This window comes from Dasypus novemcinctus, chromosome 27, assembly GCF_030445035.2.
Source record: "Dasypus novemcinctus isolate mDasNov1 chromosome 27, mDasNov1.1.hap2, whole genome shotgun sequence".
Lineage (NCBI taxonomy): Eukaryota > Metazoa > Chordata > Mammalia > Cingulata > Dasypodidae > Dasypus > Dasypus novemcinctus.
In genome coordinates this window covers 8706311-8728875 of record NC_080699.1, presented here as the reverse complement: position 1 = coordinate 8728875, position 22565 = coordinate 8706311, and the positions used below count along the sequence as shown (strand labels likewise).

Sequence of the window (22565 nt, the reverse complement as noted above, 5' to 3'; positions counted from 1 at the left end):
AGTTTAAAATATAATCACTTTAAAAGAAATTTGCACTGATTTAAAAATATCCTTTACCAGGCTTTTTAGTTCCCTCTCCCCAAACACACAAACATGAGTTATCTAGTCATTTCTTTTTTTTTTTTTTCCTTCTTTGTAAACACAGAAACCATTTCCTGGAGATTAATCATTCCATCATATTATGAATTTAGAAGGTTGAGGGAAATCACCAATATAAGCAGAGTCATCTTTACTCTGAATTTTTGTGGACATCCTGCTGTCATTCAGAGAAGCGCAATCATTACCAATGATCTCAAGGGTCACCCTATAAAAGTCTAGAAGGTAGAGCTAGAAGCCAGCAGTTGGAGAAGGTGTTCTCCCATGGAGAGGACAGTGAGAATGAGGCATCTTGCCATCCTTGTGCTGTTACATCTGCCAGTTTGCTGGACCTATCCACTGGACAGGACAGCAGTGGAAGAGGACCCAAACATGGATCTTGCCCAGGTAATTGATATTGGCCGCCATCACAGTCACTGCAGACGAGGTGGAGACTCAAGGGTGCCTACCTGGTTTTCCAAGATAGAGTAGAATGATTTGATTGCAGGTTACTGTGATTTGATTGGAATAATTTAGGATCACAGACCATTAAAGTGCTGGAGGTGGAAAGTTCAACAGAGAAGAAAAGGCATGTCCAGGAAGAGGATCAAATTACTAATGGTCATACAATAAAATAGTAGCCCCAACTTAGGGACTAAATGAAAAGGGCAAATGGAAATTGTATGACATTTGTCTGTCCTGAGACTTTCATTAGTTAAAATATTTGGGGGGAGAATAGGAACTATGTTCATTTTGAGCTTCAAATAATATCAGATAATAATATTTATATTGTTACTAGCCATTTTTTGGAAAAAACAATTTGTTCCTCTTCAGTCTTGTTTACTTTGTATTTATTTTTTAATTTATCTTATGAGGTACCGGGACTTGAACCGGGGACCTTGTACATGGAAATCAGGCACTCAACCACAAAGCTACATCCACTCTCCAGTCTTCTTCAGTTTAAACCAGGTATAGATTAACCATGTAAATTGAAAAGTAAGATACACTCACCCAAATAGTCATACACTTATGTCAAAAGCGATTTTCTTTTTCCTTTAAATGTACTAGATAAAAATTCTCAACTTCAAATTTCTTACTTGGTAAGCAAACTAAATGGAAATGAAAGTTTAAAATTACTATAAAGTAATGAAATGGAGAGTCTTGGAGAGCGGGTGTAGCTCAGTGCTTGAGCACCTGCTTTCCATGTATAAGGTTCTGGGTTCGAACCATTACCTCCTAAAAAAAAAAGGAGAGTCAATGAAAGGTCAAATTGTGTGGTACTTAATATTGTTTCAATAAACTAGAGAATAATTCAAAGATATTGTGAAATTTGAGCAATGGCAAAAACCATAAAAGCCTAAGCATAAGTTTAAATGACCTAAGAACTCTACATATTATTCCACTAGCAATATCTTGAAAGCTACTACAATCTTGGAAAAGATGTGAAACGAGGTTTTAGAAGAAAGGACAGTGACCCTATTGTCAAAAAAATTCAAGAAATGCAGAAGTTCCTTGGGCTGGAGGTGACGGGGAAGCTGGACTCCAACACGCTGGAGGTGATGGCCAAGCCCAGGTGTGGGGTTCCCGACGTCGGCCAGTTCACCACCTTTCCTGGAGCACCCAAGTGGTGGAAAACTCACCTGACTTACAGGTAACAGGACCAAAGAAGTCTTCACATGGCATGGAAACTTTCTACGTTACAGCCACAGGAGAAAACATCTTCTTCCCTCTTTCTCTTACAGGATTGTGAACTATACCCTGGATCTGCCAAGAAAGGTGGTGGATTCTGCCATAGAGAAAGCTCTGAGGGTCTGGGAGGCGGTGACTCCACTCACCTTCTCCAGGGTTGATGAAGGAGAGGCTGACATCATGATCTTGTTTGCAGTTAGAGGTAAACGACACGGATGGATCTGTTCATCTGGCGGTGTTCTGTTGAAAAGGGTTAAGGAGGGATCCTCATCACCTCTTTCCAAAACTGTTTTCTCTTCTCTGTTAGGACATGGAGACTTTTACTCTTTTGATGGACCTGGAAAAACTTTGGCTCATGCCTACCCGCCTGGGCAGGGGTTTTATGGAGATGCTCACTTTGATGATGATGAACGATGGACGGAGGATGAGTCAGGTGAGTGATGCATCCCTAAGGATGATCTCAGGAATAATGTCCAACTTTATCAAGAATAATTTGATTATCCAGAATAAATAGTAAGTGGGATGTTCTAAACGGAATTTTTAAAGATCTGAGTGGTAATCAGAAGTCCTCTTTGTTTCCAGCCTTATTTAAGAACTTAATACAATGTCTGCATTTCCTTCCTTGCCACCAGTAAGCACAACATAATAAGAATCAGTCTTTTTGCCACAATTCAGAATCATGTGGTGTTATTATGTTAAAGAGGAGCATAATTAACATCACTTCTCATCACGGCTAACTATAGATGACTAAAGCAGAGTGACTGCCTTGACTCTATGCCATCCCTAAAATGTGCAGTGGGATTCTTCCCATTCGTCTCCTTTTTCTATTAAAAGAGCAGAATAAAATGCCAGACACTAAAGGAAATTGCTAGGTCATTTGTTTAAATCAATATGTTGTTGACTCTAGCTTAGGAGCTTTTCTCCTAAAGTAGTTGTAAAAGACTTTACTAAGTCTTAACACAGTGACTAAAGTTAACTCTGTGTAATTATTTATTTTTTCAAGTGGCTTCCAAAGTTTGCACTCTGTTGAAACAATTGCTGCTTCTGAGACTGCTTAGTATCTTTAATATAAATCCAAAGAGTACCTTCAGTGAGAATACAAACCTGAGGTTTGTGCTGCGTGAAATTATTTAGTTTTATTTAATAGCCACTCTTCTTAATAACTATTTGGTGTCTTGGTTTAATATTTTCTATTACTAATTTCAAAAAACTTCTAAAAATATAAGTAAAAGCTGAATCCAGCTGTGTTGGAGTGTGGCAGAAAATTGTTTTGGGGCATAATTCTATTTTAAACTGAAGATTGTATGCATCTAATGGCACCTATTGCCGGGAAGGATTTTGACAATCAAAAACAATTTGATGATAAAAGGGAGGAAGTACAAGTCAGGCTAAATCCTCATAAAATAACAGGAGTTTTGTTCCTTAAGAAGGTGCAATGTGAATACTCTGGTTAATTTCATCTGTGGTTGTAACTGGTAGATGTTACTAAATTTGAGTAATGCCTAACTTAATATTATATATATATCAATGAAGAGTTATATCTATTGACATGCTACTCATCGTGATCCCTCCAAAGAAATATCTTTTGGAAACAAGTTTATCATTGTTAAGAAAGGAAAAGTCATCTTATTTTTCTAAACAAGGAGAAGACTTGGGAGGGATACAGCGAAAACCTTAGACATCAACGTCATGTCACCCTTGGTAACACATGGATTCCTAGGAAGTATGGCATGTGACAGTTGGTGAATGAATCCACAATTAAGGAGAAACACTGTGTGATTCAAAGATGGCCAGGATAGCTGGCATGTGTTCTGTGGCATGTGGCATGTGTCCTTTTATTGTGCTATGCTTTATTGTGCTTCACAGATATTGCGTTTTTTTTTTTACAAATTGAAGGTTTGTGGAAACCCTGGATCAATTAAATCTATTGGTACCATTTTTCCAACATCATGTGCTCACTTGGTGTCTCTGTGTCACACTCTTGAAATTCTCTCAATATTTCAAACTTTTCCATTATGATCATAATGTGGTGATCTGTGATCAGTGATCAGTGTTCTTTGATGTTACTATAGTAATTGCTTTGGGGTGCCTTGAAAATTAAGTTCCCCATCTTGTATAGGTGTTGTGTGCGCTCTGACTGCTTCACAAATTGGCCGTTCCCCGTCTCTCTTCATCTCCTTGGGTCTCCCCTCCCTGACATACCATAGTATTAAAATTAAGCCACTTAAAAACACTGAATGGCCTCTAAATGTTCAAGTGAACGGAAAATCTCACATAGCTCATTTTCAATCGACAGCTAGAAATGGTTAAGCTTGGTAAGGAAGGCATGTTGAATACTGAGTTGGGCCGAAAACTAGGTCTCTTGCACTTAAGAGCCAAGTTGTGAATGCAAGGGGCAGTTCTTGAAATAAATTAAAAGTCCTGCTCCAGTGAACACATGAATGATAAGAAGGTATAACAGGTTTCTTGCTGATATGGGGAAATTTTTAGTGGTCCGGAGAGAAGATGAACTCAGACACAACATTCCCTTAAACCAAAGCTTCATCCAGAGTGAGGCTGTCACTCTCTTCAATTCTTTGAAGGCTGAGAATGGTGAGGAAGCTGCAGAAGAAGAGTGCAAAGCAAGCAGAGGTTGGTTCATGAGGCTGAAGGAAAGAAGCCATCTCTATCATATAAAAATGCAAGGTGGAGCAGCAAGTGCTGATGCAGAAGCTGTAGCAAGTTATCCAGAAGATCTTGCTAAGATAAATGATGTAGGTGGCTACACTAAACAACTCATTTTCATTGTAGATGAAGCTGCCTTCTATTGGAAGATGATATCTAGAACTTTCATAGCTAGAGAGAAGTCAATACCTTTCTTCAAAAGATAGGCTGGTTTTTTTTTTTTGAGATTTATTTTATTTATTTATTCCCTGTTCCCCGTTGTTTGCATTCGTTGTCTGTTCTCTGTGTTCATCTGCTCTGTGCTCTCTATGTCTGCTCATCTTCTCTTTAGAAGGTACCTGGAACAGAACGGGGCACCTCCCATGTGGGAGAGAAGTAGGAGAGCCATTTCTGCTCCATGCTTTGTTGTCTCTCACTGTGTTTCCTCTTAGTGTCTCTTGTTGCATCATCTTCTTGCATGAGCTCACCACAGCAGCCGGTCACTCCAGCTTGCTGTCTTGCTCGTCTTCTCCAGGAGGCACTGGGAACCAAACTCAGGACCTCCCATGTAGTAGGTAGGAGCTCAGTTACTTGAGCCACATCTGCTTCCTGTGGCTGCCTCTCTTTTAGGGGCTAATGCAGCTAGTGAATTTAAGTTGAAGCCAGTGCTCTTTTGCACATTCTGAAAATCCTTGGGCCTGTAGGAATTATACCAAATCAGCTCGGCCTGTGTTCTCTTTCTCTAACGGAACAACAAAGCCTGGATGACTGCACATCTGTTTACAACATGGTTTATTGAATATTTGAAGCCCTCTGTTGAGACCTACTGCTCAGAAAAAAAGATTCCTTTGAAAATATTATTGCCCATTGACAATGACCAGTCACCCAAGTGCTCTGATGGAGACATTACAATGTTAATGTTGTTTTCATGCCTGCTTATACAACTTCCATTCTGTAGCCTATTATTTAAGAAATGCATTTCTTGAGGTTATCTCTGCCTTAGGTAGTAATTCCTCTGATGGATCTTGGCAAGCCTATTGAAAACCTTCTCCATTCTAGATGACACTAAAAACATATGTGATTCATGGAAGGAGGTCAAAATAGTAACATGAACAGGAGTTCAGAAGAAGTTGGTTTCAGCCCTCGTGCATGACTTTAAGGGGTCCAAGATTTAGTGGAGGAAGTAACTGCAGATGTAACAGAAATAGCAAGAGGTCTAGAATGAGAAGTGAAGCCTGAGTATCTGACTGAATTGCTACAATCTCATGATAAAACTTGAATGGATGAAGGGTTGCTTCTTACGGATGATCAAAGAAAATGGTTTCTTAAGATGGAATCTACTTCTGGTAAAGATTCTGCGAATTGTTGAAATGACAGCAGATTTAGAATATTACATAAACTTGGTTGATAAAGCAGTGACAGGGTTTGAAGGGATTGACTTCAATTTTAAAAGAAATTCAACTCTGGGTACAATGCTATGCAACAGCATCACATGCTACAGAGAAATCTTTTGTGAAAGGAAGAGTACATCAATATGGTAAACGTCATTGTCTAATTTTAATAAGTTGCCACAGCCACCCTAAACTTCAGCAGCCACACCTGTGACCAGTTAGCAGCCATCAACATCCAGGCAAGAACCTTCAGCATCAAAAAGATTACAACTTGCTGAAAGCTAAGATGATAATATTTTTTTAAGCAATAAAGCATTTTTTCTTTTCTGCTCCTTATTTGCACATTGTTTCTTTTAGCTCATTGGTTGTTGTTGTTTTTTTGTTCGTTGTATGATCATTGTTTTTGCTCATTTCTGCTTGTTATTTTTGCCATTGTCTGCTTGTTGTTTGCTTTCTTTAGGAGGCACTGGGTACTGAACCTGGGACCTCCCATGTGGAAGGCGGGCACTCAACTGCTTGAGTCACATCTGCTCCCAGCATTTTAAATTACAGTAGAAGATTGGTTTTTTTAGAAGTATTCGCTATTGCACATATTAGACCACAGTATAGTGTAAACATAACTTTTATATGTGATTTGCTTTATTGCACTTTATTGTGGTGGTCTAGGACCAAACCCAAAATGTATCCGAGGTATGCTGTATGGACCTTTATGGAAGGGATAGTTGTTAGATTCTGAACAGCTATGGCTTTTCAAATAGGGACCAATATGTTCCTCGTTGCTGCTCATGAACTTGGCCATTCCCTGGGTCTCTCTCACTCGGACAACACTGAAGCCTTGATGTATCCAGTCTACAACTCACGCACAGACCTGGCCCGCTTCCGCCTCTCTCGAGATGATGTGGCTGGCATCCAGTCCCTCTACGGTGAGTGCTGATGAACACAATGCCTATTCTTTCCCACTACTCCCCCCAGGAAAGCTTTTCAATGCTGGTTGTCAGGAAAGCTTTACAATGCTACAGAAAGTTTCAGCTGAAAACATTTGTGAGTGCTTTGGCAGAATCTTAATTGGCAGGAGCATCGCGTCTCTCCTGATGTTTTCCTCCCACCTCTGTTCCCCTTAGGGCCTCCCCCTTCCTCCCCCGAGGAACCCGTGGTGCCCACGGAACCCCCCGCCGCAGGACCTGGGACACCTGCCAGGTGCGACCCTGAGCTGTCCTTCGATGCCGTGGGCACGCTGCGGGGAGAGACGCTGTTCTTCAAGGACAGGTAGGACAGGAACATGGTTTTCTTATCTATTCTTTTTCTCTGCTATGCTTAGAAAGAAAAACAAGAAACTTGACAGGGATTTTAAAGTGAAATGTTTCCTCTAGAGTTCAGATCTAGTTCTTGATAGATTCTTAACATCTTAAAATTGTCTGGACCATTTTTCATAGACGTATCAAGGATGATTATTGATCACTGGCATGAAAGCTCCACGAAGACAGGGAGTTTTCTATGTGTGGTTTGCTTTCTTATGCCCAGGGTCTAGAATAGGTCTTGCACTTGCACTGAATATCTTGAATAAATGAATACTCATTGCTTTCAAATATCACAAACCATGGAACATTTTTTAAAAAGTACTGATGGACCTTTAAAATCAGTGGTATCTTTAACACTGTGAACAAATTCTGCTATTTGAATTAATACATTCTAGAAAAAGGGATTTATGCTTATGGCAAAATATTCAAACAGCACCAAAGGTTATGGTTAAAAGAAAAATCTCTCTGCCATCTCTGACCTGTAGTTCCCCAGTTTTCACCGTGCATGCACCACTGCTACCAATTTCCTTCATAGTTTTCCAGAGATGTTCTATTCACCCATTAGCATAAGTGGATATATAATTTTTTCTGCTACTTTTTTGAAATCTATGAATGGGTATGTAATAAACACACTGTTTTGCAGGCTTTTAGAACTCATACAAAGCTAAATAATTACACCATTACCACATTTCCTGCCTTAGATTCCATTATCCTGGAATCATAAGGAGGAAAACAATCCAATATAGACTTCTGAAAGGGGGTGAATTAGCATTTATGGGGAATGAGAGAAGAATATGTTCATTAATTTTCAAATACCTAAAGGAAAAATTCATTTACAACTAATTTTTGTGTATTTCAGATATTTCTGGCGCAAATTCCACTGGGACCTTGAACCTGAATTTCACTTGATTTCTGCGTTTTGGCCCTCTCTTCCGTCAGCCTTGGATGCTGCATATGAAGTGAGTAGTGAGGACACCACTTTTATTTTTAAAGGTAAGTATTATATAAGAATTTTTAAATTCTTAAAATCCTATTCCTCAAGACATAAATTTTCATTATATTAAACTTTGGATGGTTTGTTACTGCAAGACCTAATACTTAAATTAGACACGTACAAAGAACATTATAAACTTCATTTTTAAAAAAGATTTATTATATTTATTTCTCCCAGCCCCCTCATTGTTTTCATAAAAAACAGTGTCTGCTTGTCTTCCTTGTTTCTTTAGGAGGCACAGGGAACCAAACCCAGGACCTCTGATATGGGAGGGAGGTGCCTAATCACTTGAGCCACCTCTGTTCCCTGCTTTTGTGTGTCTCTAATTGTGTTTTTCTTCTTATGTCTCTTGTTGTGTCAGCTTGCCGTGCCTGCCTGTCATGACACCTAGCTGTCTTCTTTAAGAGCCAGGAACTGAACCAGGGACTTCCCATGTGGTAGAAGGGGGCCCCAGTCCCTTGAGCCACATCAGCTTCCCATAAACTTCATCTTAAAACTTTCCATGAGGTCTAGATAAATAGATGATATCCCATATTCATGGATTGAAAAGCACAATATGCTAAAAATGTCAATTTATCTATAAATATACAAGGCACTTTCAATTCAAATCCTAAGAGATTTTTTCATGGAACTTAACAATTAGTTCCATAATTTATATGGAAAAGCAAAGGGCTAAGAATAGACAATATAAACCTGGAGAGATATAAGATGAAGAAACATGCCCTACTGGGTATCAGGCTTTAGTAATTAAGATAATGTGGTGTCAGTGCAGGGATAGAATTATGCAGGCCTGGTTGGCTCCTTTGTCAGAAGACTGATATACTTTTATCTGTTCTATTGGTAATATGTTATTTAGTAATATGTTATTTGGGCTTTTCCTACTTCTTAAATCAGTCTCCCTCTCCCCCTGAGATGCCTCCCTTATCTGTCTGCTCACTGTCTGCTCTCTGTGTCTGCTTGTTGTCTTCTTGTTGCATCAGCTCATTGTGTCCACGCATCTTCTTTAGGAGACACCAGGAACTGAACCTGGGACCTCCCATGTGGGAGGCAAGTGCCCAACTGCTTGAGTCACATCCGCTCCCTACTCATTGTGTCTGTTCATTCATCACCTTGTGGTGTCTGCTCATTACATCTGCTAATCTTATTTAGGAGGCACCAGGAACTGAACCTGGGACCTCCTGTGTGGGGTGCAGGCACCCAACTGCTTGAACCATATCCACTCCCAAGTTTGGTTAACATATTTTCCTAGGAATTTGTCAATTTTCCCTGCTTTCAAATTAATTGGTATAAAATTTTCATGGTATTATTTCATTGTAATTTTAATCATTGCTGAAGTACTTCCCCCTTTTTCATTTGTAACATTGATTCTTTGTACCTTCCTCTCTTCCTCTTCATAAATCTCATGAGATATTAATAATGTTTTTGGTCTTCTCAAATAACTAAATTTTGACTATGTGGATTCTCTTTATTGTATTTTGATTTATTTATTTCATTGGTTTCTGTCCATATTTTATTACTGCCTTCAGATTTTGTTTTCTTTTGAATTTATTCTGTTGTTGTTTTTATAACTTCTTAAGTTTGTTACTTTATCAAAGTAACAGGAAAGACTAACTTGTAGCCTTTTCTTTTTCCAATGAATACCTGTAAATATCACTTTTACTTCATTCCATAAGTTTTGATGTTTCATCATAGTTCATAAAGCAATTTCATAATTGAAACATTGATATTTCATTATTTTCACCCTAAGTGTTGTTTTGGATTTCATTAAAAAATTTTTTTTCTTGACTCAAGTTATCTGGGAACATTTAAAAATGTTCAACTGTATGGGGATTTCTTTATTTTTTTGAAAATTACTTTTGACTTAATTTCTTTTTTTTTCAGGATTAAATGAAATAATGTGAAATTGCAGTACAAATTGTAAATGGTTTTGCAACTCTAAAGCATTGCTTCTATCCATTAATTTATCTAATATTTATTTATCACTAGCATCGTGCCAGACACTGTGCTAGTTAGTGGTGATCAGAGCTAAAAGGGATCATACTCTGGACAGGAAGCAGGGATGAAGCCATGCCCTGAGTGCTGGCATGGAGGGGAGCCAGGATGCCTCGCTTCCCATCACCCACCCAGACCCAAGGTTCAGCGAACCCCAAAAAGAGACGCTGCTTGGGACACATCCTGCAGGAGAACTGCTGGATGGAGAGGGGATGAAGTGTGGAGTGGAAGGTCCTTAAGGCAGGGAGAACCGATCATGCAAAAGTAAGGAAGTCTCTAGAACTGCTAAGCCAAGTACAGGTCATGCAGTTCAGAGGAAGCAAGAGAGAGACACTTTGTGCTGGCACTTTGGGCTGGTTATCGCAGTGGTGTGAGGAAATGACTAAGGCAAGGGAGTGGGAGCAAAGTATTGGCAGAGAGACTGACGGGAGACCGTGGTCCTAATGCACTCAGGCCTGGGTGAATTCAGAGGTACATAGAAGATGCCCAGATTAGACCTGGTCACTGCAAGAAAACCAAAGAAAGTGCTGAGGAAGCAATCTGATTTAGAAATTTTGATTAAGAAGTCATCAGAAATGACAAGAAATAACCGAGACCAATAACTATAATTTATGGGAAATAAAGAAAAGACACAGAAAGTCCAGAGGTCAAGGTTATCTATTTTTTATTTGTTCGTTCATTCATTCAGGGACTGTTTATTAAGTAACCAATATGAACGGGACATGGGGTTGCAGGTTGGAATTAAAATTGGGACATCCTCTTTACCCCAACAATTATGTACTGGAATCATTTCTACAACTGAAAGTCTTCTCTCAAAATATCATGTGTTTTATCTTTGTTTTTTAACAGGAAATCAGTTCTGGGCCATCAGAGGACTGGAGGTACAAGCAGGTTACCCCAGAAGTATCCACACTCTGGGTTTTCCTCCAACGATAAGGAAAATTGACGCAGCTGTTTCTGATAAGGAAAAGAAGAAAACGTATTTCTTTGTAGAGGAAAAATACTGGCGGTAAGAAGCAATCAGAATGACTTTGTACGGAGCCTATTAGGGAATTTTCTTTCCTGTAAGGAAATCTCCTGCTCCCTCTCCTCTAACTTCATCCAACTTCCTACTTTCCAAACTCTCTGATTATGAGGAAGACAGCTCATAGCGGTTTGACTCCCCACATACAACAAAAGCCTCCCAGAAAGGCAGCCCCCTGGGCCGTATATCCAGACACCAAAAGACATCGGGAGAGGCCAGCTGAGGTCCACATGATGGCCAAAGGCTCGTTTGGGTCTCAGCCCACTGCCATTGCCACGCGGCTACTGCAGGAAGCCCATGTGTGGCACCTGTAGAGACAGGTCTATGGGGCCAAGTGCACAGGGAACCAGAAGTTTACTTTTAGCCAAATGGGTTCACTTGCTTTGCATCTTATGTGTCCACAGTCGTCACGTACGTGTGGCACGAAGGGACTTGGGCTGTGCGCATTCAGACTGAGAAAACTGAGCCCAGGGACATGTATGGAATGTCTGCGGAATAGAACGAAGTCTGCTTTCTGTACCTAGTTTCTAAGCCCAGGAAAGTCACGTATTTTTGTAGCTCTAAAAATGTTTGATCTTTCTTTGCAGTACTTGAAAAATATGTCCATGATTTTACACTGAAGCATTAACATTACAGTATATTGGTTTATGTAATGGGCCCGGTACATGATGCTGAGCTGTATTTCTTTCACTTGGTACAGATTTGATGAAATTAGTCAGTCCTTGGACCGAGGCTTCCCCAGACTAATAGTTGATGACTTTCCGGGAGTTGAACCAAAGGTCGATGCTGTTTTACAGGCATTTGGTAAGAGAACACTCATTTCATTGCCAAGCGGCACTCTTTGGGTCATTGCTTGTTATCAAAATGAGGTGAAGGACCAGCGTACGTTACAAGTCATTCGGTTTTATATCCTTTTCATTCCAAACTCTTCAAACTTTTAAGCCACCTATCTATGCAGATTGAGTTTGTTTTGTTTTTCCTGACTTATCTAGATAATTCCCAAGTCTGTTTCATACCAACCCATAAAATCAAACCATGCTTTGTCACACCATAGCCATTACCTTTCAGGTCACAGTGTTGCCCTGCATCATGTTATACAGGTTTGTTTTCTATGTTCACAACATTTACTACATACTTATTGTTCATGTATGTCTATTATGAGTGATATACTTCAATAAAATTTTAAATAAAAAAATCATAGTACTGTACAACAGTGAACCCTAGGGCAAACCATGGACTATGGTTAATAGGACAACTATAATTTGATTTCATAATTGTAACAAATGCACCACATGAATGCAAGTTGTTAATAACTCTATGTTTTCTACATGATTTTTCTATAAACATGAAACTTCTATTATAAAAAAGGAAAAAATAAAATTGAATCCATTAAAAAAAAATACAAGTGTGAGCCAGGCTTAATGAGAGCTGGCCATCTTTCTCTCCTATCCCATCCTGGTGTCTTTCTCTCTGAGATCATCCCCAGGGACCTTCCTTTGTCTTCTACTGCAGTCTGCAGTTGTCTGCATCAGACATTCATTCCTCACAGAGGGTCAAAATAGACAAAAATTTGATTCCTGGTAATGGGTGGATAGGAAAGCAAAATGTGTTCTTCTTATTTTAAAGGAATTGTGGAGGGAGCTGCCAAGGCTTGAAAATCATCATGCTTATGAGGCTGATGATCTTATTACTAAGATAATTTGACCATAATGTAGGCGAAACAGGAATTGGTCCTGTAGTGTATTTTATTTTTGTTTGATTCTCTTGGGTCCAACGTTGCCCAAGTCATGATTTAGGACTTGGGAGAAGGGGAAGGGTTTGGGAAGAAAGAGAAAAACAAACCAAGGTTTAAAAAATATTATAGAATTTGATCTGTGTAGAGACAATATAATGTTTTAGAGAACTGAGTTTGGAGTCAGACAGAGGAAATGGAATCTTCCCTCCATCTTCCTTTAGCAATATTACCCGGTGAAAATTGCAAAGCCTCTCTCATTTTCAAATTTTCCTCATTAGTAATGCTTATTGCACAGTTTTGTTTGTAAGGGTAAATGAGATAAAGCATGTAAAGCAAACTTAATGCAATGCCCAAGACAGAAGAATCACTTTAAATACCATCCATTATTAGGTCATTCTTACTCTGAGTTATGCATGTTGCAAAATTGATTTATTTGAAGAATGTCTCATTATTATCATTTATATTTGCAGGATTTTTCTATTTCTTCAGTGGATCAACACAGATTGAGTTTGACCCTAATGCCAGAATGGTGACACGTAGATTGAAGAGTAACAGCTGGTTACTTTGCTAGACAAAACAAGAAAAGACAAAATATGGGCATTTTATTTTTATTTTATTTTAATTTTCCTCTCTCCCCCAGTCCACCCAGTGGGCCATGGCAGAACATACAATGTTCAGCATCTGTCCCTGCAGGACCACTCAGGACAACTCCAAGTCCTGAAAATGCCTCCACATCATATCTCTTCTTCCCTCTCCCTACACTCAGCAGCTACCGTGGCCACTTTCTCCACATCACTGCTACAATTTCTTCCATTGCTAATCACAGTAGTTCCATAGCAGAGTATCAGTAAGTCCACTCTAATCCATACTCTATTCCTCCATCCTGTGGATCCTGGGATGGTTATGTCCACTCTACCTCTATATCGAGAGGGGGCTTAGATTCCACATGGATGATGGATGCAATTCCCCTGCTTGCAGTTATAGGCACTCTTGGCTCCTTGGTGTGGTGGTTGACCTTCTCCACCTCCCTGGCCAGAGTAAGTCCAATAAACCAGAGGGTAGGAGTTGCAAGTCTGCTGAGGCTCAGGGTCTGGCTATCACATGGACAGTCTAGAGATTCAGGTCTCCTGAGTATACATCAACCCCAGTGCCAACCACAGGTTCAGTAAAAATGACAGAAGAGGCATGTGTAGAAAGATCATATCTGAGTCCAACTCCATCACACTCAGGAACACAAACTCAACTACATGTGATATGGGCATTTTAAATGAATCTAATAATTATTTACCTAATTTATTTTGAGTCAAAATGATTCATTGCTCCTGCAAATGCTGTGGCCAAAGAAGCTGAATTTTGAATCTAGGGTTTTTGGACATCTTCTGTGTCCTGGACCATTTATCTGGACTGCTTCATGTATTCTCGGATTACATTGGATAGAACTGGGAAGTACTCATGTGCAATGGGCAAGAGAATGTATCTACATGGGAGTTTTATTTATTACTTAATAAAGATTCCAAGATTTTAATTGGACTCCTTCCTTCATTTGTAGAACAATTCATTTTCCCTAAACTGACCACACTGTGGTCAGAGCATCTGATAGATGTAGATGTACAAGGATGGAGTATATGGCTATCACTTGTTCTCTCTTACTCTCTCTACCTCTAGAATCCTTATTTTCAGCACCCAGATATTTTAAGTCTCCCTTAAACACCTAAGGAAGAAAGAACAAAGTCAATAGTTGTCCTGTAGGGCTGATTCTGGGCAAACTGAGAAATAGAAATCCAAAATGTTAGAGTTTGAGAAACTAGCAAATCATCTAGTCCATTTCATCATTTTATAGATGGGGAAATAAAATTAGTTTGGAGTCAAATTACCCCTTTGTTAAACCAAGTGTTTCTTCAGTGATGCTCCCTGACCTGCTCTAGAGGCCGAATTTCCCATGTCACCCCCTCTCTTTGTTTTAGTTTGCCTGGCTGCTATGACAAACGGCACACAATGTGGCTTTTTTTTTTTTTCATATAGTATACTTTATTTTAAAGAAGATTTGGATCACAGAAAAGTTACCTTAAAAGTATAGGAGGGAAACGGACTTTGGCCCAGTGGTTAGGGCGTCCGTCTACCATATGGGAGGTCCGCGGTTCAAACTCCGGGCCTCCTCGACCCGTGTGGAGCTGGCCATGCGCAGTGCTGATGCGCGCAAGGAGTGCCCTGCCACGCAGGGGTGTCCCCCGCGTGGGGGAGCCCCCACGCGCAAGGAGTGCGCCCGTGAGGAAAGCCGCCCAGCGTGAAAAGAAAGAGCAGCCTGCCCAGGAATGGCGCCGCCCACACTTCCCGTGCCGCTGACGACAACAGAAGCGGACAAAGAAACAAAAGCAGACAAAGAAACAAGACGCAACAAATAGACACCAAGAACAGACAACCAGGGGAGGGGGGTAAATTAAATAAATAAATAAATCTTTTAAAAAAAAAAAAAAAGTATAGGAGATTCCCATACAACCCGCCCCTTCCCCCTCTCACATCTTCCCCTATTAATAACATCTTACATTAGTATGATACATTTGTTGCAACTGATGAACAAATCTTGAAGCATTGCTTCTAACCAAGGTCTATAATTTACATGATGGTTTGTACTTGGCACTGTATAATTTTATAGATTTTGACAAAATGCATAATGGCCTGTATCTGCTATTGCAATGTCATGCAGGACAATTCTAATGTCCTAAAAATGCCTTATGTTCCACCTATTCTTCCCTCCTCCTCCCTTCAGAATCTCTGGTGCCCATGATCATTATATCAATGTTAAAAGTTCTTTCATTACTACAATAAGAATAAGTCTACTTTGGGCCATGGTTGCATTACTCAGTTACATTTGTTCATATTTCAATCTTGAGGATTTGGGGATGGTGATGCCCACTCTGCTTCTGACTAAGAGGGTGCTTAGCTCTTATGGGGGAGACAGAACAAGCTGTTTTGCTTGCAGCTGTAGATAGTCTTTGTTGTTTGGGATGGGCACTGTCCATCATTATTATTTTGTTAGTTGTCTTGGATGAGTCTGATGAACTGGAGAGTAGGTGTTGGCTGCAACTCTGCTGAGATTCAAGACTCAACGGGCATATGAACAGACCAAAGACTGAAATCTCTGGGCACACAATGATTTGGCTTAAACAATTGGAAATTATTGTCTCATGGTTTTGGCTTGCCAAAATCTTTGAGGTTCCTTGACTTGAATCTCTTCCTCTCTCACATGGTGATGTCCTCTCCTTTCTCTTCGGGGTTCCTGGTGGCTTCCTGCTTGTGACTTTCTCTTTATGATAAATCCTCCAGGATTCTGGATTAAGACCCACCCTAATTCAGTTGGACCACACCTTAACTAAAAATTACACCAAGAAGTCCTCTTTACAATAGGATACGTAACTCAATCTACCACATTCTCATTAAAACATTCTCTGTTACTTTTTTACTGGGCAGTGGGTGCAAGTGCACATGTGAATTCAATGCAGAATTGTCACCACTAAGTTATATGCCTTGCCCCACACCTGGACCACTTTAGAAGCTGGTTCATTCTTTTATTGATTCACTTAAATACCAGGCCCTGTCATAGATGAAAGATAAAGAGTATTGAGGAAAACACATTCAATGCAACCTCATTGAGATTTGTCTAGAGTGACAAAGAAATCAAAGAAACAAAACAACCACAGAAAAACACAAACTACAAAGGCATTATTACAGAAATGACAGAAAGGTAAGAGAGAATAATGTTGCATGCAGGAAACCTAGTAAAGATTGGTGGTTAGAGAGAAAGTATCTCTGGGACAATTAAAAAAGTGTTTAAATTAAATTAACCAGCTGGGAGGTTAACATAAAACATTCTAGGAAAAGAAAATGGAAGACAGTACAGAGGCCAAGAGGTGAAATAATCATAGCATGTCCAAGGAAGTGGAAGAAGGTTGATTTGACTGGAACTTAGTAAATAGGGTCTCTGGTTAGGGTGTTGGAGCGTGGTTGTTTTAGTTTGCTAGGCTGCCAAAATGCAATGTACCAGAAATAGGGTGGCTTTTACAATGCGAATTTATTAGGTTGCAAACTTAGTTTCAAGGTTGAGAAAAATGTCCAAATCAAGGCATTACTAGGTGATGCTTTCTCTCTGAAGACCAGCTGCCAGTGATCCTGAACTCCTCTGTCACATGGGAAGGAACCTGGCAGCATCTGTTGGAATCCCCTCCTCTGCCGGGTTTCGCTGCTTTCAGCTTCTTGATGCCTTGGCTTGTTCTCTCAGCTTCTGTGGGCTTCTCGGTCTGTATTCATTCACTTATAAAGGATTCCAGTAAGAGGATTAAGACCCACTCTGGGCCACACACCACTGCAGTAGCCTGACCAAAAAGCCCCACCTACAGTAGGTTCACACCCACAGGGATGGATCAGCTCTAAAAACATGACTTTTTCTGGGGTCCATAAAAGCCTCAAAGTAGCACAGGGGTTGTGGAATTAGATAATAATAAACAAGCAGGCATGATCCAATCATTCAGGACCTTGCACATGTATTTTTTATTTTAAGTGCATTATGGATCCATTGAAGGAGTTTTTAAACAGAGAAGTGACCCAAACCATTATATGTTTTGAATAATAATTCCAGTTGAGGGAATTGTCTGGAAAGTTGGAAGACAAGTTAAAGGACTGTTATAGTTGTCAGAAGAGGCTGGTATGTACTGGAGATCTCAGCATAGATCGAAAGCTATGACTGAATTTGAAATATATTTTCACATCATCCAGATTGAATGGTGAATTAGATAAAGACTCCTGAGGGTGAGGGTTATGTCAAGAATAACTCTGAGATTTATGACTTGAAGCAATTCTTGGATGGCAGTGGCTTTAGTATAATTGAGGGAACACTAAGAGAGAGGAAATTTTGTGGGAGAACGTTAAGAGTCAGGAGGAATTATCTCATGTTTCTAATTTAAGAGATGCTTGTATACTAACTTCATTAGACAGAGGTGTCTTGAACTTGAAACAGAGGAGATAAAGTGTGGAAGGTTAGTTCATCAGCCGAATATGGGAGCAGACGAGGATATATGTGGAGACCGAAGGGACAAAAGAGGAGATGGCTTGGGACTGGACCCTCTAAAGTGATGTGTCACTGAGGTAAGGCAGGTTATACTGTGGTAATGAACAACTCCCAAATTTCAGTGGCTTAAAACTAAAAAGCTCATCATGATATTCGGATGAGATTTCTACCCCAAGATGCCCTCACCTCAAGATTCAGTCTGATAAAACTATTATCACTTTGAGCTCTGCCCTTTACTGTGGCAGAGGGAAAGAGTTATTGGTAAATTGTACACCAACTCCTAAAGCTTCTATCTGCATATAATGAACAACATTCTGTTCCCATTGCAATGGCTGAAGAAAATTACGTTGCCTCATCTAACTTCAAAGACAGGAAAATGATACCCTACTGTGCGCCTGGGAGGGGAATCAGTGTAAATAGGATAGCACTAATCATAACCACAAAGGGCTTTCTCTTACATAACTAGATAAGATTTCCTTATTTTCTTTATTTTAAACATTTCACATTAGTTTTCTGAATACATGCAAATGACCCCAAATTCAAAAGGAAAGAGATGTTATTTACTTAGTAAAAATATTCTCCTTTCTGGGTTATCCAAACCACCCAGTTCTTTTTTCCACAAGCAACCACAATATTTTATGTATATATGGGTATGTCTAAAAAGTCTTTTTTTTTAATTGAAATACAACTTACTTTACATACTATTCTACATTTCACTTTCTCTCACAGAACATATATTGAAAATTTTTCCAAGTCAGTAACAGAGAGCTGCTTCATTCTATTAAATAGCTTCATGATAATACAGTGTATGAATTCATGATTTATTTAAGTAATTCCCTTTTAGTATATATTTGGGTTTGTTTTCCATCATTCACTTTTAAAAATAATGCTTTAATTACTATCCTTTTACATATGTCATTTCACATACCTGAATGTATCTGTTGAAAAGCTCTAAAACTTGAGGGTTTAGGTAGAGTAGGAAGAGCTGGAAGAAGAATTCATTGATTCATTGATATGAACGTCATGGATGAGTCCCACAACAGCAGTATGCATGAGGAATTAAGGGCAGATGGGACCAAAGTATAACTTTAAGATTATATGGATACAGATTGACTTGCACAATAAAGGGAATTCATTGGCTGGCCAACTAATAAGAAAATCTCAGGGCTGTTTTCAGGTGCACTTTGATGGGTTTCTTCTGATGTGCTTTTGGCTCTGCATGCTGAGTGTCAGCTTTAGACTTAGGCTGGATTTCCTTTGGTGGCCCAGTAACTCCAGGCATCACATCTGTTCAACACTCCATCTCTGTTTCCCTCTGATTGGGGTGTCTTTGGTCATGGGGCCAGACTGAGACAATCACGTGGATAGGACAGCAGGAATACCTTGACTGGCTGAGACTCTTGGAGGTGATGGTACAGTTGCCCACAGTCCAATTATGTTGCCTCTAGTCAATGGGTGAGGGAAGAACTGACAATGAGAAAGTAGTGTCAGTGGTTCCACCAAGAATGATTGTGAGATGAAGAAATGGAAAGAGTGTGTGCACACAATGTTGGGAAAATGTTGACAAAGAGAGGATTCACAGAAAATGTTTTCTCTAGTGCCGTCATAGTATATTAGGGTTTTAATGAATGCCTTTATCTGGTTTTGAAAGTAAGGACAAAAAGGTACTTCAACATACAGGCACATTTAGTTCTCGTAAGAGCCATAGTAAATAGGAATGTCTTTACCTTGCAGACTCTGAGGCTCAGAAGGATGACCTTTTCCATGATCATCATCTAGTGCAAGGCAGCACCAAGATTCTATTCCAGAGCTCTCTAGCTTCAAAGATCTTATTTTTCTTGAGGCTACATTAACAGCTAATAAATCAGCCTACTCTAGCTTAAGCTTGTCTCCATTATCGTCTGGTAATGTCTTTGCTTTTTGGGTGAAATTTGAGTTCTCTGAGATTGCCAAATTATTTCCCCCATGGTGTTTCTTATTCTACACCCCCATGGTATAAAAATGGCTAATGATAGTTAGAACTAAGACAAAAAATAAATTGTGCTAACATTGACTTACCCTCAGAACTTCTGGAAAAGTATTGGATTTAATGGACTTTTTTGCATGTTTGAAGTTACAAGGCTCAGCAGTGTTAAGTGGACTCTTTTGCGTTGGGGCAGAAGCTCCCTAGTCCCTTCTGAAGATAGGGAAATCTTACTCTTATGTTTCTACCATTCCATCAATATTACATGACCTCCCAGGCTTGTTCCTTCTTCAGCATTTCATGGTTCAGATAACAGCACTATGTTCCTTATATCTGAATCTCGAAAGTTGGTCATCTTCAACCTCTTTATTTCACTCATAGGCCACATTCAATCAGTTGCCATATATTTGTATTATGTCTGTGCCATATCTAGAGAGGGCAAAATAAAGAGCTACAGCAGGGGAATGGCATAGTGGACAGGAGAAGGGACACCTGTGAAATGTTACTTAATCTTTGTAATTTTCTAACTACATGTCTGTGCTCCCATTACCTCCACCAATTTCTCCTAACCTTTGGAAGACCAATCATCCCTCAAAGCCCAGTTCATTTTTCACCTTGTCTATATCTGCCCACATAAAACTAACATCTAACACAGGTTTGGCAAATCATGCAATCAATCTTGGCATAACCAGTTTGTTAGAGAAGAACATGGCAAAGCAGAATCTGCCCTCTGATGGTTAGGTTATTGTGTCAACTCTGTCAGATAATTGTGCCCAGTTGTTTGGTCAAGCAAGCACTGGGCTAACTGTAATACAAGCGCATTTATGGACTTTAGTCACCATTAACTTTACTGCAGTGGTAAATCATAGATAGCTGGTTTTAATTACATCAATCAGGGAGATCGCCATCAGCAATGGGTGGTGTTTAAACCAATCAGTTGAAACCCTTAAAAAGGGAAGTGATTTCAGCATTGCGTGGACTCTTTGGACAATCAACATCTCCCAGAACTCATCAAGAATCTTTATTGGACTTTCATCAGAGCTCCTGGTTGCAGGCTGCTTGCAGAACCTGGACTTGTGCATCCCCACAGCTGTGTAAGAGACTCTGATAAATCCCTTACTATCAACAAATATCCCAAAATATATAATAAAACCCAGATATCCCTTGTTGAATCTATTTCCCTAGAGAACCCTGACTAATATGACTTGGTACCAGGAGTGGTTCTTGAGTAACAGTTTTAAACACGGGATGTCTGAGGTGGTCCTGAGAGTTTTGCAATTGTCTTTCTACTCTAATTGGATCAAGGGTACTGATCCCTTTCCAATAGTGAAGAGGCTGCTAACAGTCCATGGCACGAGTTGGCAATCAAGATCCGCAAAATAGCATCACTGGATTCCCCTACTTCCATGCTTGTAAGAAGCAGGGATTTGGGAGAGAGTGTTTTCAACACTTTACCAGAGTTTTGTAGAGTCAAACAGTATAATGATGTTGGATGGATCCTCCTAGATACCCTGGATACTGTTACAAAAGAAAGAGTTTTCAATATTGAAACTTAAACACTGAAAGGATGATGTGAAAGTTTTTGCATCTGAAAGAAAATCTTGTCTCCTGTAGCCACAGGCGGGAAATATCTGAGAACAAAACTCAGACTCTCATTGTACTAGTAGTGGAGTTACAAAGGAAACTAAAATCTCAACCTGGCAGGGTTTCTGCAGTTAAAGTGAAGGCACTGATTGGAAAAGGGTGGAATCCAGAGAATTGGGATGGAGACATGTGGGATGATGAGGATACTGATGGAGACAATGGAACCCTGAATTCTGCTGAGACTTCACCAAATAAACCTTCCATGGCCTGCCCTGTCCAGGCCACACCTTGTCAACAGTGTATCATCCAGCCTCCAGCCTGCCCCAGGGAGTCTGAAATAACTTTCAGCCCTGAGGTGGGTACCAGCCAAACTGAAGCCTGCCCTGCTCAGCCTCTGGCCTGCCCCAAGGAGTCTTGACCTCCTCCCAGCCCTGAGGCATGTACCAGCCAAACTCCAGCACCCATTGCCCAGCCTCCAGTTTGTCCTGAGGAAACTGCCTCCAACCCCTGCCTGAAGAGATTAATCCTGTCTCACCAGAAGAAAATGCAAGGGAATGCCCTGAGGTCAGTAGCTTGCAAAGCATTTCTAATCCTTCTCCTTACCCACCCCCACCACTTCTCTTGTCTTTGAGACCTATTACTAGACTAAAATCACAACAAGCCCCCAAAGGTGAAATACAAAGTGTGACCTACAAGGAAGTAAGGTATACTCAGAAAGAACTGCATGAGTTTTCCAACTTATATAGATAGAAATCAGGGGAATATGTGTGGGAATGGATAAAAGGGTATGGGATAATGGTGGAAGGAATATAAAGTTGGATCAGGCTGAATATATTGATATGGGCCTGCTAAGGAGAAATTCTGGATTCAACACTGTAGCTCAAGGGATTAGAAAGGGCTCTAACAGTTTGTTTGGGTGGTTAATTGATACATGGGCCAAAAGATGGCCTAGCATGTCTGAAGTTGAGATGCCTGATTTGCCCTGGTACACAGTAGAAGAAGGAATTCAAAGGCTTAGGGAGATTGGAATGCTAGAATGGATTTGCCACTGAGAGCTGCCCCCCCCCCTGCAAGGATGTCCAGAGGACACATCTTTAACCAGGACTGTGAGAAAT

The 22565-nt window shown here is 40.0% G+C and overlaps 1 protein-coding gene across 1 annotated transcript; it reads left to right on the top strand.

Moving 5' to 3' along the window:
• The first annotated feature begins 351 nt into the window (after nt 1-351).
• MMP10 (matrix metallopeptidase 10) lies at nt 352-14366 on the top strand. The gene is made up of 10 exons (XM_004469523.2): nt 352-483; nt 1482-1726; nt 1818-1966; nt 2072-2197; nt 6557-6721; nt 6920-7064; nt 7956-8089; nt 10932-11091; nt 11807-11910; nt 13312-14366. Exons 1-10 carry the CDS (start codon nt 361-363, stop codon nt 13410-13412), a joined length of 1452 nt encoding a protein of 483 aa, XP_004469580.1. The 5' UTR covers nt 352-360; the 3' UTR covers nt 13413-14366.
• Nucleotides 14367-22565: the final 8199 nt, after the last annotated feature.